This window comes from Diadema antillarum, unplaced genomic scaffold, assembly GCF_040938485.1.
Source record: "Diadema antillarum isolate AM-2024a unplaced genomic scaffold, OU_Dant_1.0 seq00000043_RagTag, whole genome shotgun sequence".
Classification (NCBI taxonomy): domain Eukaryota; kingdom Metazoa; phylum Echinodermata; class Echinoidea; order Diadematoida; family Diadematidae; genus Diadema; species Diadema antillarum.
In genome coordinates this window covers 326,836-345,887 of record NW_027271155.1, presented here as the reverse complement: position 1 = coordinate 345,887, position 19,052 = coordinate 326,836, and the positions used below count along the sequence as shown (strand labels likewise).

The 19,052-nt window shown below is 38.7% G+C and overlaps 1 protein-coding gene across 1 annotated transcript in view; it reads left to right on the top strand.

The window, feature by feature from the left end:
* The window catches only part of LOC139725469 (polycystin-1-like protein 2), a 110,395-nt gene that overhangs the window by 6,760 nt on the left and 84,583 nt on the right, over positions 1–19,052 (top strand). The window contains exons 4-5 of the mRNA XM_071636546.1: positions 9,588–9,806; positions 16,984–17,166. Of these exons, the coding sequence (XP_071492647.1) occupies positions 9,588–9,806; positions 16,984–17,166 (402 nt within the window). The remainder of the gene's footprint in view (positions 1–9,587; positions 9,807–16,983; positions 17,167–19,052) is intronic.

Below are 19,052 nucleotides of genomic sequence, written 5' to 3'. Positions count from 1 at the left end.
ATAAGCAATGGCATGTTTCTGATCAGCTAGCTGTTGTATCTTCATTTTCGTACTGCTGTTGCTGCAAATACAGCATTTTTATACCCCCGCCAAACGAAGTTTGAAGGGGGTATTGTATATAGGAATCAGCGGGCGGTCGGGCGGTCGGTCAGGCGGTCGGTCCGTTGCAAATCTTGCGTCGCGATCTACTTCCTCAGTTTTCAACCGATTCCCATAAAACTTGGCACAGATGTGTGCCTTGGGTTGTAGATGTGCAAGACATATTTTTTGACAGTACCCAAAAGTATGTTGCCATGGTAACGGCATATTATGGGCAAAAATGGGTACAAATCTTGCGTCGCGAACTCCTCCCACAGTTTTTGATCAATTTTTATGAAATTAGGTACAGATGTTCATCTGAATATGTTAATGTGCAAGACACATATTTCCGCAGTGGCAAAAAGTGCGTTGCCATGGTAACGGCATGTTATTGGTAAAATATAGGGCAAAATGCTTCATGGCAAAACTGCTTCATCAGTGTTCTTCCAATTCTCATGGAATTCATATTGAATGTTTGTCTTAGGATATAGGTCAGCATGACACATTTCTTGACAGTGACAAAAAGTATGTTGCCATGGTAACAGCTCACATATTATGAGCCAAAATGATGGAAAATTTTGTGTTGCAAACTACTTCCTCAGTTTTTGCCCAATTTCCATGAAACTTGGTACAGATGTGTGCCTTTGGTTGTAGATGTGCAAGACGCATTTTTTGACAGTACCCGAAAGTATGTTGCCATGGTAACGGCATATTAATGGCAGAAGATCAAGGAAAGATCTTGCGGATTTAACTACTTCCTCAGTTTTTTGACCAAAGCTTATGAAATGTGGCACACACCTTGATCTTGGTGGGAAGATGTGGAAGACATATTTTTCGGACGTGTCGGAAGCTGCGTTGCCATGGTAACGGCATATAAATGGCAGAAGATCAAGGAAAGATCTTGCAGATTGAACTACTTCCTCTGTATTCAACTGAAGCTCATGAAATGTGGCACACACATTGGTCTTGGTGGGAAGATGTGCAAGACATATTTTTTGGACGTGTCGGAAGCTGCGTTGCCATGGTAACGGCATATTAATGGCGGAAGATCAAGGAAAGATCTTGTGGATTGAACTACTTCCTCAGTTTTTGACAAAAGCTTATGAAATGTGGCACACACAATAGTCTTGGTGGGAAGATGTGCAAGACATATTTTTCGGACGTGTCGGAAGCTGCGTTGCCATGGTAACGGCATTTAAATGGCAGAAGATCAAGGAAAGATCATTCCTTGGGTAAGACTGTCGTCACGGGGCGGGGGTATTAATCACCTTCAGTGATATTTCTAGTTCAATCAGAAAACATTACATATGGAGCTCAAACACACTATCAAAAATGGAAATGATATTCCTTTTTTCATGCTGAAAACTTAGATGTAAATCAAAGTGAAATTGATGAATGTCACACATAAAAGTATATCTGTTTCATCATCATTATAGTTTAATGAAACTCCGTATTGAAAGTGAACTTTTGTATTCCAGCTATTTTGTGTGTATATGTGTGTGTGTGTGTGTGTGCAGAAAGACTGATGTGGCATACAGTTTTGATTAAAATTGTTCCGCTTCAGATGATATCCTATGAATAGTGAAAGCAAATCTGTAAAGAAATCACATAAACCTTGTTCATACGTATGTCCTGTTTTTCTCTCACCCTGCTGTCCTACATAACCAAAGATGATCCCTGCTACCCTTCCACAGGAATTTGCTACATGAAAATACAAGGAAAATTACATGTGGCACCAAGGTGCATCTTGGCTATTTGACAATTAAGTTTGGATGTTAGCATTGCATGGTAATGGTTCATCCTTGTACAGAATCATGTGCATGAGTACTGCATGTGATGTAGTGCATTCTTCAGAAGCAATTCTGATTGAGTAATGTCACTTATGAAAGTTCTTGACATATTGATTCATATCCTACAAACTGATTTGTATACTGATAACTAATTCTCTCCTTTCAGAGTCCCTTTCATCACTAATAGAGTTGATGAAATTCTGACAGAACTATTCTGTACATCTAATGTTATAAAAGTAGAAGTCAAGAGCATTAGTAATCGTACCATTGATATGAAATTATGTGTACACCAGTAGTACAAAATGGACTAAATTGATTGAATCACATTCCAAAGAGTTATAACAATAACTCTTGAACATGAAATGGGGAATATTCATTACCAAGCTCTGCTGGTCATTTACAGTATGTTAAAAAGAATGTAAGAAAGAATATTAAGCAGAGGGGTGAAGGTTGAGGTGTGAATTTTCTTCTCTCTCTCTCTACATATGAAATTTGTAAGATCACAACTGCTGATCTATAATATAACAAACATGTCAGAAATGAAAAAAAAAAAGAACCACGGGACTTGAACCTGTCATCTACTAGTCAAGGCGCTAATTCCTGTAAGGGGCTTAATTAAGGAGTTCGGTCAACCCACCCTGCAGAAAAGGTTTGACCACACAGGGTGGTAGATGGGACCTCCATGAACACCCCCAGGTAGTATGTGATTCCAAATTGTGGTATCAATAAAATTTTACAGGCCACTTTTCATTATTATTTGTTGGAACAAACGTAAAAAAGTCTGCACATGCCAAGACTACTACACGCACCACTGGCACTTGCAGGAAGCTCTATGGGACGTACACACTGAACTCTATAGTGGAAGGGGCGCTGTACGCGCTTGGCGCGCACTACACACCGAAAAGCCACTACGCTCGTGTTGCACTGTGGGTAAAAGCTTGAAGCCACCGTAAGTGCTGGCCGGTGGCGGCCATTTTGGGACTTTGCTATGGGGCACCAATAAGGTGCCAAGAATCACATGGCTTTTTCGTTACGAAATGAGTAATTTTGTCCGCAAAATTGCATTTCGAAATCAGTCATGTCATTGAAGAAATGTTCATTTTGTCAAAAAACAGTTGTTTTGTTAGGACATGTCCATTTTGTCGACTAAAGAGCCATTTCGTAATGAAATAGCAAATAGCGATACTTAGCGCCTCATAATTTACACCAGAGTGACTTTCCACTTAGGATCATAGGAACGGGCGCTTCTTCTGCGTACCATCTGCACAACAATAGCGTATAGTAAAGTGGGCGGGGCCTAAAGGGGGATCGAGTCCTTAAATGGCAGCGCCAACTAAAGCATTTCCGGTGGCTTCTAGCACTGCGCGTAACGTCACTTCCAATATAGAGTTTAGTGGACGTACAGTGCCAGTGGCACGTGTAGTAGTCTTGACGCAGACTTTTTTTCGACCAAAAAAGGGTTTGTGCCTGCAAACTAACAGAGCTGTTACATCTTTCCGGGTAAACTACGCCAGCTTGTAACGAGTAGGGATTTTCCAGCACGCAGGAGAATTTTCTGCGGGCAGACAAGGATGTTGGCGAGTTCCGTACTTGCGTCTTACCTGCTAGACGCGTGCTACTTCCCTGTTACTTGCGTGTATTCCGTGTAGTATGACCTGTGTGAAAGCTTCGAAACTGACCCGTTTTCAGTTACGAGCGACATACGGGGACTGCGAAGTATCTGCGTAGGAGTTGCCTGCGAGGTCTGCCACTAAAGGGCCTTTACTTGTGTTCTGCGTGTACCTCTGCGGGCAAACCCCCGCGACTCACCCGGAACAAGTTTTGACCATGCTCAAGGCCTTGTCAAACCGTGCCTTGGGAAGCCTTGTGGGTTTGACTTGTGGGGAAAACAAATAGCTACCCGGAGCTCCCCGCAGTTGGCCCGCACCTAGCAGTACTTATCTGGTATCTCGCCCGTAGTTGCCCGGAGGTGCAGACGCTAGTCTGATACATTTATCCCCAGCCAAGTTTTGAGCATGACCAAAACATTTTTCGAGTGAGTCGCGGAGATTGCCTGCAGAGGTCCACGCAGAACACCAGTAGGAGGCCCGTAGCTGCCGCAAGTCGCAAGCAGTTGACCCACTTGAAGTACGGAAGTTGCCCGTGGATCTATGCAAATTGAACTCCTTTAGAAGGATTCTTTCACCAAGTTGTCGGCCTTCATTCGCCACCCATGCGCCTGACACGCAGGTCACATGGAATGCACTTAAGACGAACGTAAGTAGCAGGGGTCCAGCATGTAGGACTAACATGAAACTCGCCCAAATAACCTTGTCTGCCCGCAAAAATTGTCCTGCGTGCAGGAAAATCCCCACACGTAACAAGCCCGCGTAGCTTGCCCGAAAAGGTGTGAGCAGGGCCTAAACTTGACTGCGGATAAATAGGACTTGCGTGCGCAACTCCGGGTAACTACAGGCGAGATTCATACTAGGTACTGTCATGTGCGGGTTATCTGCGGGGACCTCCGTGTAGCAGAAAAAAAAAAAACCTTATTGTTCTTCGCAAGTCGCACGCAAGGCTTGCCCGGAAATGTGTGATAGTACGGCCTTTCCTTTTCATGCCAAATGGTAGGTGACGCTGGTCGCTATCATTTGAAGTAGATTGTTAAGAAGCAGATGTGGGAAGATTGAACAGAAAGTATCTTTTAAAAAGAGATGAAAGCTTGAAATTTGGCATCAAGCATTTTCCAGTGTGTCATATTTTAAGAACAAAATAACATCCACACAAAAATTCAAGATAGTAGCCATTTATCAAAGTTGTCGTTAATTTGTTACGTAAAAGTTAATTCTCAACCTATAATTTGATAAAATTGCCCTTTAAAAAATAGTTTTGCTGTCTATTCATTTGTGTTCATGTATATGCATTCGAACAATAATATACTAATGAAAATCATGTTGAGGGTCCCCTTCCTTTGTTTTTTTCTTGAATGTTACTCTGTTGGTGTACAAGCATAAATTATGATGTTACTTTCACAATAATTTTGGGGTCAGACAACTTTCTATTTTACCATAGTCGTTTATAATTTTGCCACAGCAAAGAAGGATAAAGTGAAAAAAAAAAGATATCTGGAATCCAGACAGGTTTGTTTCTTTTGCCTTTCATGCACATCACCCATTGTAGATCGGATCTTAAACTACCTACTTCAACACTATAAAATTAGCCTGGATAAAAGGGAAAGGATGCGCAAGAGTTTTCCCTCATTTTCTCCTTAGCATTAATTCATTACTGCACATTTTGAAACAAATTTACATATCATGATTTTTCATTTTATTCGATTATTTTTTTTTTTACAATAGCTTACGAACAAAAAAGTACACTTTTAATTCTTTGATGGATAATACAGCGTACGTGTATATTCCTTCTTTAGAAAGGAATTTATCTGCATTCTTGAATAAGCTTCCTTTACGAACATGAACAATCAATTGCTTTCCTCTGCTCTTTTCCAAGGTTATTTTGAATAACCATCGCTCTGTAATTACTCAAAAGAGCTAACATTAGAATGTCATTGGCTTTACTCTCTGTATTCACATATATTTTTAAGGGAAATTTGTTTCCATACATTGCTAAAAGCGATATTTGCCTGTACTTTTGCAGTCAAATTTGTGATGAAAGTACACTGTATGACGGATGCAACTTTTTCATGCATTTTACTATTCGAAAATGATATCTTCCTTTCAATGGCCATTTTCTCAAAATGTGTTTTTATATGCCTTTGTTTACAAATTTTGCGGTAACTTGAGAATGCTTCAATATTTTCTTCCCATATGTGGTACACTTATGCAGAAGGACATGCTTATTGAGCTTTTTGAAATTAGGGGCTTTAGTTTTCAAGTTATTGACAGCTGAGTCTTGATTGGATAATACTGGTTGCCATGGCAACAGAAAATTTTTTTAACAATAAATAAAAATATTTAGTTTTTTTAATTGCATCTATCTACAAAAAAATGAACAAAAAATACCATAGTTTGCAGCAGTAGGAGGCATTTTTGGGGGTTACCAATCACCTGTAGGCATCTGGTTACCATGGTAACTATGCACAATATTATACCTTACAATGTATCCCATTGTATTGCTGACATCTCTAGCAACATGTACATGTATGGTTTTATGGAGTTTTGATGAATTCTTGATGAAATAAATGCAAAAACTGTGATTATTTTGTCATTTTCAGTGCCCCCTTAAAATAATAGCAACAAGCATCACCGACCCTAGTCTAGTTTTTTAGCCGTTTTTATAATGCCTCCGCCACGAAGTGGTGCCGGAGGCATTATGTTTTCGGGTTGTCCGTCCTTCCGTCCGTCCGTCTGTCCGTCCGTCCGTAATGAATTTTGCGGACAGCGTATAACCTTTTGAGGTATCCTAATGGAACTTGGCATGTATGTGTATTAAGGGGTGAAGTTGTGCCTATCAACTTTTGGGTGCACATGCTCAAGGTCAAAGGTCAAAAGGTCAAAAGGTCAAATGCTCAAAATTTCAATATTTCCCCCATATCTATGCAATGCCTGAAGATATCTTCTTGAAACCTAGTGTATACATGTACTAGCCAATTAAGATTCTCTGGTGAAAGGTTGGGGGTCATGCAGTCAAAGGTCAAAAGGTCAAGTAAAAATGTTAACATTTTACTTTTTTCTCCATTCTTGGAAATGGTTCAAGGTATCTCCATGAAACATAGTATACTGTAAAACGAGAAATGTTCGCGTGCATTTTAATTTTGCGAATTTCGCGAGCGTAAAGATTCGCGAAATTAAAATGCACGCGAAAGTTCTTTTGTACACTATATGCACTGAATGCCAGTGGCAGTTCGCGAAAATTTCATGCCGCAAAAAAGACCGTCGGCTCCAATTCGCGAAAAATTCATGCCGCGAATATATCATGTTTTACAGTATATGCATGTACTGAGTGGCGGTGATTATCTAGGGAATTTTTGGTTCATGGGGTCAAAGGTCAGGGGTCAAAGGTCAAGAGCTAACCTCAGAATTTTACTATTTCCCTTATATATATATATGCTATGTCTGCAGGGTTATCATTTTTAACTTGCTGCATGCATGTATAACCCAATAGAGATTCTCTGGGAAGTTTTTTTTTCTTTTTTCTTTTTTGCCAAAAAGGTCAAAGGTCAAAGATCAAGTGAAAGTGCTGAACTTTACTTCTTCTTCCATATCTCAGAAGTGGCTCAAGTTATCTTCAAATTTAGTACATGTTTATGCATGTTCTGCCTGACAGTGATTCTCTTATGAAAATGGTAACAATTTACTATTCAATACAGAAATTGCACTTTTTCTCCATACCTTGAATATTACTCAATGCATAAACTTATGAATTGTTTGGGTCAAAGTCAAGTTAAAGTCCTTAAATCCCCAAATACATGCTCTCCTATTCATCCAATTAAACCAAGGTCAAGGAAGGTGAACATTCAACACATTTGTGACAAACTTGTCATTTTCAATATTTTGCCAGTTTTGTGAAAATGTAATCACACATTGTCCACATGTACTATCTAGACCTATTAGGAGAATCATGCATTATGGCGGAGGCATACCAGTCGCCATAGCGACATTTCTAGTTTTCTTTTGTTTTTGCCTCAAAGGTCAAAAAGGTCAAAGATCAAATGAAAGTGCTGAACTAAGTTTTTTTCTCCATATCTCAGAAGTGGCTCAAGTTATCTTGAAACCTACATATTTATGCATGTTTCTGCCTGACAGTGATTATCTAATGAATTTTAGGGTCAAAGGCCAGATGAAAATGGTAACAATTTACTATTCAGTACAGAAATTGCAACTTTTCCTCCCATACCTTGGAAATTACTCAATGCATAAACGTATGAATGGGTCAAAGTCAAGTTAAAGTCCTTAAATCCCCAAAATACATGCTCTCCTATTCATCCAATTATACCTAGGTCCAAGGAAGGTGAACATTCAACACATTTGTGACAAACTTGTCATTCTAATATTTTGCCAATTTTTGTGAAAATGTAATCACACATTGTCCACATGTACTATCAAGGACCTATCAGGAGAATCATGCATTATGGCGGAGGGCATACCAATCGCCATAGCGACATTTCTAGTTTCAGTTTTTGTATTTTACGAACCTTCAGAATAATGAATTTCATTTCATTTTCAGGACTGATGAACCTTTGCAATAATGAACCTTTCGAACAACGCCACAAATATTTTGGATTAACAAAACCTCTAGATACAGGGAATTTTGTGTGTTTCAGAATAAAGAACCATCGGGAATATAGAACCTTATTGTCCCCGCCGAACGAGTTCGAGCAGGGGACTATGAAACGGACTCCGTATGTGTGTCCGTCCGTGTGTCAGTGTGTGCGTCCGTGTGTGATTAAAATCTTCAATTTGCTACTTCTCTGTCATTTATGAGCCAATTTTGATTCTGTTTGCTTTATATGATAGCACTATGTGGGAGCTTTGAAACTTCAACACAGAATTTCAGTTGTGACCTTTGACCTTGACCTTTGACCTATATTGTACATTTTGCTACAAAATGCTACTCCTTCGCCATTTCTGACCCGATTTCGATTCCATTTGCTTTATGTGATGGCACTAGGTGAGGGCTTCAAAACTTCTACACAGAATTTTGACCTTTCACTTCTTTGACCTTGATTTTTGACCTATATTGTACATTGGCTACAAAATGCTACTCCTTCACCATTTCTAACCCGATTTTGATTCTGTTTGCTTTATGTGATGGCACTAGGTAAGGGCTTCAAAAGTTATACGCAGAATTTTCACCGTTGACTTCTTTGACCTTTGACCTTGATTTTTTACCTGTATTGTACATTTTGCTACAAAATGCTACTCCTTCGCCATTTCTAACCCGATTTCGATTCTGTTTGCTTTATGTGATGGCACTAGGCGAGGGCTTCAAAACTTCTACACAGAATTTTGACCTTTGACTTCTTTGACCTTTGACCTTGATTTTTGACCTATATTGTACAATGGCTACAAAATGCTACTCCTTCGCCATTTCTAACCCGATTTCGATTCCGTTTGCTTTATGTGATGGCAGCAGGTGAGGGCTTCAAAACTTTCTACACAGAATTTTGACCTTTGACTTCTTTGACCTTTGACCTTGATTTGTGACCTGTATTGTACATTTTGCTACAAAATGCTACTTCCGGCGGGGACATATATTACGCACCGCGTAATTTCTACTTTTCCTTGTTTTATTTTCAGATTACTTAACATTTGAAATGTAAAGGAACAAGCTATTGAGATGTCAGTGCTCAAGCTAACTGATAAATTGCACATTTTCCTGAGACTGTGCCGTACTAATGAATGTATGAGTAGCATTTAAAAAAACTGAGGACTGCCATGGAAACTTTTGAAAAGAGCATATTTTTAAACTGCTGTTTGCAAGTGAGTAGATTATTTCTTTTGCCTGTTTATATGCTTTTTCATGTAACGCATGAGATATAAAGGAAGTCTGTAATCCTAACAGTCATGTCACATTCTCGTTTACATTATCATAAAGAGATGGCATATGAAGAGTCTCTGCTCTGTACTGGTAAAATAAGAATTGAAAGACAAATGGCAGACTGTTGTTCTCGTCAATGATGTATAGTTTGTGTTGATGCTGAAACCATTAGTACTTGTATTAGAGTTTTTGCACTTTGGCATCTACAAGGCTGTTTTGTTATGTTTTGTTTTATTCTTTCAGGAAACTTCACCGTCACTGGAACAGTATACCATGAACTGAATGATGTTTCAGCTTCAACAACAGTCATTGTTGAATACCCAATCGCATCTGTTGATGTGTTTGCTTTCTCCCCACTTCACTACCCGTTCGAGACTCAACTTGAATTACATATAAATTTTACCAGTGCTGATGTTCCAACAGATGTCTTCCTGGACATTGACTATGGAGATGATCAAATAGGTATGACATTATTTTGTGGCTCCACATGAGGGGTGCAGGAGGCATTTAGTTTTATGTTGTCCTTGTATTAATCTGCCTGTCCTTCATGTCTCCTGATTGTTACATAAACCTTTGCGTGAGTGATTATTGAAAGGCACGACAATACTTTCAGTTTTAGCATGTAGCATATTAGAAACGAACCAGCTTTTGTGGATACTTGCAGTTTGCAAATAATCGTGTTACTTTGGTTTGATTTACTCTGGTTTGCAACAGCCATAAGAAATACATACTAATCAGAAATGTATCAGATTTGATAAATTAAAAGTATCTGTATAAATAAAGTATAAAGTATAAATGCAGATTGTAAAGACAAAGTTCAATACACTGACGTGTAACATGGCAGTTAATTGATTGGATATTGGTCAAATGTGATAAGGGAATAGGGTATCAGGATCAGGTTAGCTACATCTGTACATGAATTCAAGTTAGTTTCAAATAATGAAATTATGATGGCCCTATATGAAGTGTGCACCTCTCCCACAACCAAGAGTGCAGTTTACTGCTGTGGTTTATTCTTTCAAAATGAAAAATGTTCTGCTGCTACATACAGGAAAATACTTCATTGCTCACCAGGAATTTAATTGAGAATTAATCTTTGAGTGTACACTGTAAGTACTAGATGTGGCTTCTCTATAGCCAACTTGATTTTCTCGTATAAACCGTGATGATATGATATGAATATTGACATTCAGTAGCATGTGAATCGTGAATTTTTTTTTGGTCTTTAATTTTGCGAATAGCACCTGACTCTTGAAATTCACAAAACTAAAACCTTGCAAAAATATTTGGCATAAACAGAATTTGACAGCATGCCTTGTAATTGATGAACAGTCTTAAGTTGGAAAACTGTGTTATGTACTTGTACATGCATATTATGTGTACTTCATGAAAGCCAAAGTCAAATGAACACATTCGTTCTTCCCAAGAACTGTAAGGAACTGGAATTCCCTGTCGTCAGAAATTGTTTCAGCGCCATCTGTGGGATCATTTCGAAACCGTCTAACGGTTGATCACAGTGGCTAGTTATTTTCGTCAAATTTTCTATGTGCTTGTAAATATCTGTAAATAAATTGTATTATAACGTAAATAGCACCAGTCTGCAAGAATCTTCAGTCTATTGAAGGAGGCAGACTTAATCAGAAGAAGAAGAAGAAGAAGAGCCAGATGTGCAACCACAGGCAGCAGAACAAGTTATCATGTAGAAAAGGTGCAGGGCATACTATAAAAATGGGTTTCATGCTCTGTAAAGTAATCAACCAATATTGTTGCGTGCATGGTACATGGCATATTTCAGGAGAACAGAAATAATGAATAAGATGTTTCCTCTTGTTGACATTGCATCAAACTGCAAAGAAAAAAACCTAACCACCAACAAGCTGAGTGCTTTAATAGCAGAAGAGCTAATGGCTAGTTTTTCCTGAAGAATTTTAATCTCCCGTTGCTTTATTTTGACAAAATCTCAAATTTGTTCTAGAGACTTCTCTAGTGATCCATCTCCTTGGATGTATGATAAAAAGATATGTTCCCTTGACAACGAACATCTTCCTACTGTAGTCCTAAGTGTTTACTTATGATCAATGTTACATTACTGCCAAGTAGGATTATCTGTAACAGGATTTGTCAGATACTTCTCTTATGTTTTCATCAAAATGTAATGTTGATACCCGAGAAAGGTGCAGACACCACTGATGTAGCTGTGACATACTTACACTAGTCATTTTCAGTCTTAGATTCTTTTGACGAATATTTCTTAACCCATTGAGGACAGACTGATTTTGCTACAACACACATTTCCCATAGACCCTTGCAAGGGTGGACCTATTTCTTTCTTATTCAGCCAAAGAATGTGCTGTCTTGTTGATGGATTTACGACTTTTAGTCCATGGGCCAGGCCAGATATTGGTACCATCTGAGGTGGCAAAACCTTTTTGGTGTCATTTTGTTTGTCGGGCATAGATATGCTTATCAAGCTATGATAGCATTTCCAAATGAGTAGCTTAGTCATAGTAAATGAATTTTTAACCAATTTGGTCTCGTTGTTATATCCCTATACTTCTGAATCGAAACTAACCGCCATACAAAGAAGAGCACTGTCTTCTGTATGTTCCATAGAGCTGTAAAATGCAGCTCTTATATGGTATGTTCACAGGTGTTCTGTTGTAAACGCGGTGCGCTTAGTCTTTATTCAAGGCAGCGAAGGGAATATCCAAAGGTTATGATGTCCACAGCGCTTAGTCTTTATTCTAGACGGCGAAAGGAATATCCAAAGCGTATGATACAGTGTGTATCCTTTTATCTAAAAACAACAACAACAACAAAAGCAATTCCTCGTGAATTTTACCGTATCTTTCAATTATTTATCATTTTCCGGCGAAAACGCTACGGTGAAAACGCTGATACCACGCCAATGTCGCTTTATTTCCCTCCAATAATGAAAGATAATGCAAAAACAATGTACCGGTACACTACAATACATTATAATGAATAACATTGTAAATGAACAGAGTGATTTTTGTTTAAAACTGATGTATTTGTTGATAGGGTGGTATAAAAACAGTATAGATAATCCCTTTTATGAGGAACTTTAGATATGATAACGGTACATTGGTCTAGATAAAGAACTAAGTGCACCGCGTGACAGCTGTGGACATCATAACCCTTTGGATATTCCCTTCGCTGCCTTGAATAAAGACTAAGCGCACCGCGTTTACAACAGAACACCTGTGGACATACAGAAGGCAGTGCTCTTCTTTGTATAGCTGTTTAGTTTCGATTCAGAAGTATAGGGATATAAATACGAGACCAAATTGGTTAAAAATTCATTTATTATGACTCAGCTACTCATTTGGAAATGCTATCATAGCTTGATAAGCATATCTATGCCCGACAAACAAAATGACACCAAAAAGGTTGTGCCACCTCAGATGGTACCAACAACCCATTTTTCGGGTCTTGGCCCATGGACTATTTGTGTTCTCAACAAATAATGTGCCTTATGCATTGTCATTGGCAAAATGATACAAATTTGTTAACTGTAGACTGAAAGAGATGTAAAGAAACAGTGTTGCAGCTGATTGACAAATTACCCTTCATTGACGTAAATACACACCAATTATATTCATTCTTGTCTCGCCCACTGGAGGTCATAAGCAGGTCAATTAACTTCTGGGAGTTATAAAAAATATTCCTTGTACGCGAATGGGCGAGACACAATTTGGCGATTGCCTTGTTTTTTAGTATAAAGCCATAACGAAAATCAAGGGCATACATAATTAAAACAACTGGATGCAAGAATTATTTGAATAAACAAAGTTGTTCTATACATGTACAGCTGAACCTCTCTTATCCGGCCTCCCTTTATCCGGATCTCTCTATTATACGGACGCAATCTCGCCGTGATTTTTTTTGAATAATTTCGGGAGGAAAGGAGGATTCCCAACTCAATCTAACAATGGTGACCTACAGTCGACTTTACCAAGCCGTGATGATCGAATTTTGACGCGTAGTTTCGTCGACTCATACTGTTTATTTTCAAGATCTACTTGATACATTTCTTAATAATTATCTAGGTAAATCATCCCAAGAATTTATAAAAGAAAATGATTTCATTCTTGCAAACACGAACCTCTATTTTGGGGTCTGTTACTGAGTGTAACAATGAAAAGGTTGCAGTGTACACATTACTACATGTGGTACTACAATGGGCTACATCAGTACATGTGTATGTATATGTACATGTATAAAGCATTGAGTCTCCCATATCCGGCCAAATCCCTTATCCGGATGAGCCCCGGTCCCGACTTGTCCGGATACGAGAGGTTCAACTGTATATTAGAGGCACATATCCAAAGCACAATGTGTTTGACTCAGAAAAGGTGCAGTAATTGCCTGTTGGAAATCTTTTGGGGCAGATGCCCTCGATCATCCCTTTGATTGCCTCCCCCCCGTGGAAATCTAGTTTACAAGAAACAAGAAATGTTCACTGTTGTCATTGGTGTCAGGGTTTTAATTTATTGTCTCGCCCACCAGAGGTGAAGGCGAGACCTACTAAGGGATCCAAATGGCGTCCGTCTGTCGTCCGTCGTCCGTTGTCCGTCCGTCGTCCGTCCGTCGTCCGTCCGTCGTCCATCACAAATGTTAAAGTTTACCTGCAAGACTCTCTTATGATGCATAACTTGGCAACTGTTACAGCAATGGCAGCCACACTTGGGTGATAGAAGCACTAGGGGTATCTCCATGTTATGGTGTTGTCGGAGGTCATGTGATGATGTCAAAGGTCATTTGAGGTCATATGTTAAAGAGTATGCAAGACTGTTTTTTATGTTAAAGTGAAAACTAAGTTTCGGTAAGTGCTTGAGAACCCGTCTAGCACCATTTCATTTTTGCTTGCAATATATCGAAAGAGTCCACTAAGAAACTTACCTGGCTGACGTGGTTTGCCGGAATGATGAGTCGGTTTGGAGTATTTTGAGAAAAATAATAATAGTAGGAAAACCGACTTTTATTCCAGAAGGCTCCAGACTAACTCGGTCTCGGGAAAAATTCGACCCTACTTCAGACAATTCACACGCAGTAAGTGATCGCCACATTCTACTGGCCACTGCATAATACCAAATGGGGCCTAACTGAATGGACAGGAAAGTGCGTGCTAACGTAATCCTGTACGAAACAAAACAAAAATGACAGCGCGCGGTCCTCAGTTGCTGAGACGCGCGGTCTTTGGAGTTTTTGTTGTTGTTTATCAAGCGCCTTTGATTGTTTTAGAGGTGCTTGATAGGCGCACACTAATTTTGCATGCGCGCAAAAGAGGTTTTTGATGCGCGTGTTGTAACAACTAACTCGGACCATTACTGCGAGTAGCCAGAACACGAAGCGCTAGTTTATACAGGCCGCTCCCATTGGACAACACTGTACAATGAGAGGGACAACCATTACAACTCATCCCCCGCCGTCAAAGCGAAGCCGAGTTATCCCCGAGTCCGAGTTTAGCCTGACCCCGTTCGGGTAAGTTCTGAGACTGAACCTTTTTGGTTAATATTTCGTATTTTCGTCGTTACCCATCGAATATCTTGTAATAACATCGTTATCCTGCACATTTCCTAAGCATACGTTCACATTTGGGAGCGAAAATTGACAACTTTTGCAGGCGTACCAGAACTTTGTTTGGGCTTTAAAGTTTACCTGCAAGACTCTCTTTTGACAAATAGCTTCACATAAGTTGCTTGGACTACAACTTAACTTGGGTCATAGATGCACTGGGGGTACCTTCATGTTATGGTGCCGTTGGATGTCACAGGATAAGGTCAAAGGTCATTTGAGGTCATACGTTAAAGTTTACTTGCAAGACTCTCTTATCACATGTAACTCGACATGTACAATGGCAATCAAACTTGGGTGATGGATGCACTGGGGTACCTCATGTTGTGGTGCTGTAAGAGGTCACATGATAAGGTCAAAGGTCATTTGAAGTCATACGTTAAAGTTTACTTGCAAGACTGTCACAGTCAGGGGTCACCAAACTTTTAGGGCCCAATGTTGTTTTTATGGTGCATTTTGATTATGGCTCATAACTTTTGATCCCTTTGTCTGTTTGTGATCAAACGTGGATGGTAGATATGTCCCTTGGGGAGGTGAAGGTCATCTTAAGGTCAAAGGTCACATACAGGGGTCAAGGAACTTTTAGGGCCCAATGTTAAGTTTTTATGGCGTGTTTTGATTATGGCTCATAACTTTTGATCTCTTTGTCCCTATGCAACCAAACTTGGATGGTAGATGTCCCTTGTGGAGGTGAAGGTCATCACAAGGTCAAAGGTCACAGACAGGGGTCAACAAATTTTTAGGGCCCATTGTTAAGTGTTTCTGGCGCGTTTCGATTATGGCTCATAACTTTTGATCCCTTTGTCTTTTTGTGACCAAACTTGGATGGTAAATGTCCCTTGGGGAGTTGAAGGTCACCACAAGGTCAAAGGTCATAGGTGGGTCAATGAATGGCATGAATATGTGATGAGCTACAACACCTTGCCATTTCACAGCTCATCGCCAGACGCCAGGTAAAAACCAAGCAAAACGCATATCATTTGAAAGTGGAAGAATTGGGGTTTTTTTCTCATAAATACAATATTACAAAATCAGTTCTCATTTATGGATGAAAATTGGTATAATAATGACACAATGTGTGGTGACAAAATGAAATAAGTCCTGTGTTCAGGGCTGCAAAATACTATGATTTTTGCCACGACTGCATTTTCGTGTGCTCAAATGAATCTCAGGTATATTTTGCTGAAATATACCAACTTTTGGTTATTTGATGTCTCACATGGGTCAGGTTAATGGAAAGAAGTCGGAGAGTGCAAAACGTCTTCAACACCGGCAGTCGTGGATCGCTTGGGTGGCATATTCGACCTGAGTTCAACAAACTTCCCTTCCTCAAAAATAATGCACGTACAATGTACATTGGCAAGATTTGTGAAAAGAAAAGTATGATAAATGCGAAGTGTACTGCTCATTACCGTACTTGCTGCGGTCTGATTGTAATAATACAAAGGACAAAGAATTTTTTGATGATCAAAGAACAGGAAAGAGGTCAATCTGTACTCATAGTTTGAGCAATACTACCATGTGTATGAAGAGAAGGGGATCTGTACAAATATGCTTTTCATTCAAGTGTGGTGTGTTTGCGAATGCAAAGGTGAACCAACCTTCTGAAACTGAATCTACATAATGTTCTCAATAAAGATAAAATTATTCACTGATATCATTGCCTAAGATAGTGTGAACATTGATCCAAAAGGTATTCAGTCTCCACATTTTTTTTTCTTTCAGAAAGAAAATATATCCAGCTAATTATACTGTAAGAGTAAAAATGTTTGCAGTGTAGAAATTAAGTGCACTTCATGCAACCAGTCCAGAAATAGTAGGCACATATATTTTGAATTCCACATGCTCATGTAATCAATGTCCTGATTTCGCGGAATTAAAAATGAGAAATTCATCTTACCCAGCTGAGCACAAACAAATACTCGCACAAAAATATTCACTTTGAGAGTATTCTGAATATTCTGTACATACTGACATTATTGTCTTGTTGAGCTTTAGAAATCATTCCTATGTGATATTTTGCTTTTCTTTTCTCCCCTAGATTATGACCTTCCCATCTATCCAGACCCGGTGTCGAGGGATATCTTTCTGAATCACACATACAGCCATTCAGGGCTATATGTAATAAACATTTATCTTCACAACTATGTCAGCTATGCGTACCATGAAATTCCCTTTGCTGTACTGGAGGATGTTTATAATGTCACACTGCAGAGCTTTTCAGGTAATCAAGTACATGTACTACTGTTACTATTCCTTATTTTTCTTCCAGGTACAGTTTATCCACAATACATTTACACAAATGAACATGTTTCAAAAACTGCAGTACTCGTAGAATGTGTTTAATGTACCTGGTTATGGAAGATACTGTTTGTAGGTTGTCTGTTCATCTGCCTGCCCAATATTTTATTCTTTACATGCAGAAAAGTAGCTTAGCTTTCCTTCTACCCCACCCACACCTAGTGTGTATGGAGGTATATTGGAATCACTCTGACGTCGCTTGGCTTGGCAGTCAGTCGGGTGTTCAGGCAGTTGCAAAACCTGTGGCTTTAACTACTCTCTAATTTTTATGAGCAGTGGCCTAAAATTTGGCAGGTGTGATTGCCATCAAAGGTAGCTGTGCAAGCACCTTTTTCATCTGTATGGAGTAATAAGTTCCCATGTTATCAGCAAATTTCCATAATGATTATACAAAATGAATGTTGTGGCTCAAACTACTCTCTCATTTTTTGAGCAATTGACCCAAAGTCTGGCAGTGTGACTGATCATAGGTAGATGTTTATGACACCTTTTCCGTTTAAGTATCCTGTAATGTGTTGCCATAGCAATGAAAAATTTTCATAAAAATCTTGAAATATGGATCAAACTGTTACGTCAGTTTTAAAGCACTTCAGTTAAAATTTGGCACCTGCCATCAATGTAATACTATTGTAGTAAGTTGTGCATGACACCTTTTTCGTGAGTGTTAAGAGATCTGTTGCCATGGCAATAACAGATTTTGTACAAATCCTACAAAAAAATGTGGAATGCCCTAACTCCCTTAGTTTTTGAGCAATTGACCCTAAATTTGGTATGTTTGACTACTCACAGATGTACCTGTAGATGTGTAAAACACTTTTTTTTTTGTCAGTATCCCGTAATATGCATTGTCGTGGCAATAGTAATTTTCATAAAAATCACAGAAAATGTTGTGGGTCTTACTCTTTGTTTAAAGCTATTCAGCTGAAATATAGCACATATGCCATCAATGAACTGTGCAGTTGTGCAAAAAAAAAAAAAAAACTTTTAGAAATCAGTTGCCATTACAACAGCAGTTTTTAAAAATGCAAATCATACAAAAATATGTGGATTGACCTAATTCCCTATGTTTTAGGGGATATGACAGAAAATTTGGCACATGTTGTGACCACTATAGTTTGTAGATGTGCCGACTTCATCTTTTGTCATTGTGGAACAATGTGTTACCATGGTAACTGCAATTTTTTAATGGAATTCATATGAAAATTGTGTAGATTTTGCTCACTCCCCATTTGTTTTTTTATTTGAAATTTGGCACATATAATCACTGTAGCATGTGGATGTGCAGACTTTATATTTGAACATCAGATTTAGTTGCTATGGTAACAGCATTTTTTCCATAGAAATATGCAAATTAGCAGTGGATTTAGCTAACTCTCTTGTTTTTCAGCACTTGAGGTTTGGCACATTTTGACCAATATAAATGTCAGACAGGCATTTCAATGCTGAACAATGTTGCCATGGTAACAATATTTTTGATATATATAGTACACAAAAAAATTCTGGATTGAGCTACAATGTAACTCCCTCAGTGTTCAAACATTTTGGCTTGAAATTTGGCTTGAAATTTGGCTTGAAATTTGGCTCATGTTATCAAAATAGTACATACGCATATGTGTAAACTTTATCTTTCGTCTCTGTTGATTTCTTGCCGTGATAACAGCATTTCTTAATAATAGTTATACAAAAATATTATTGATTTTGGTCATTCCCTTATTTTTTAGACATTTGAATTGAAATATGGAACATGTAATTGCTATTAATAATACATAAATGTGCATACTTCATCTCTTTTCATTGTTGAGCAAAATG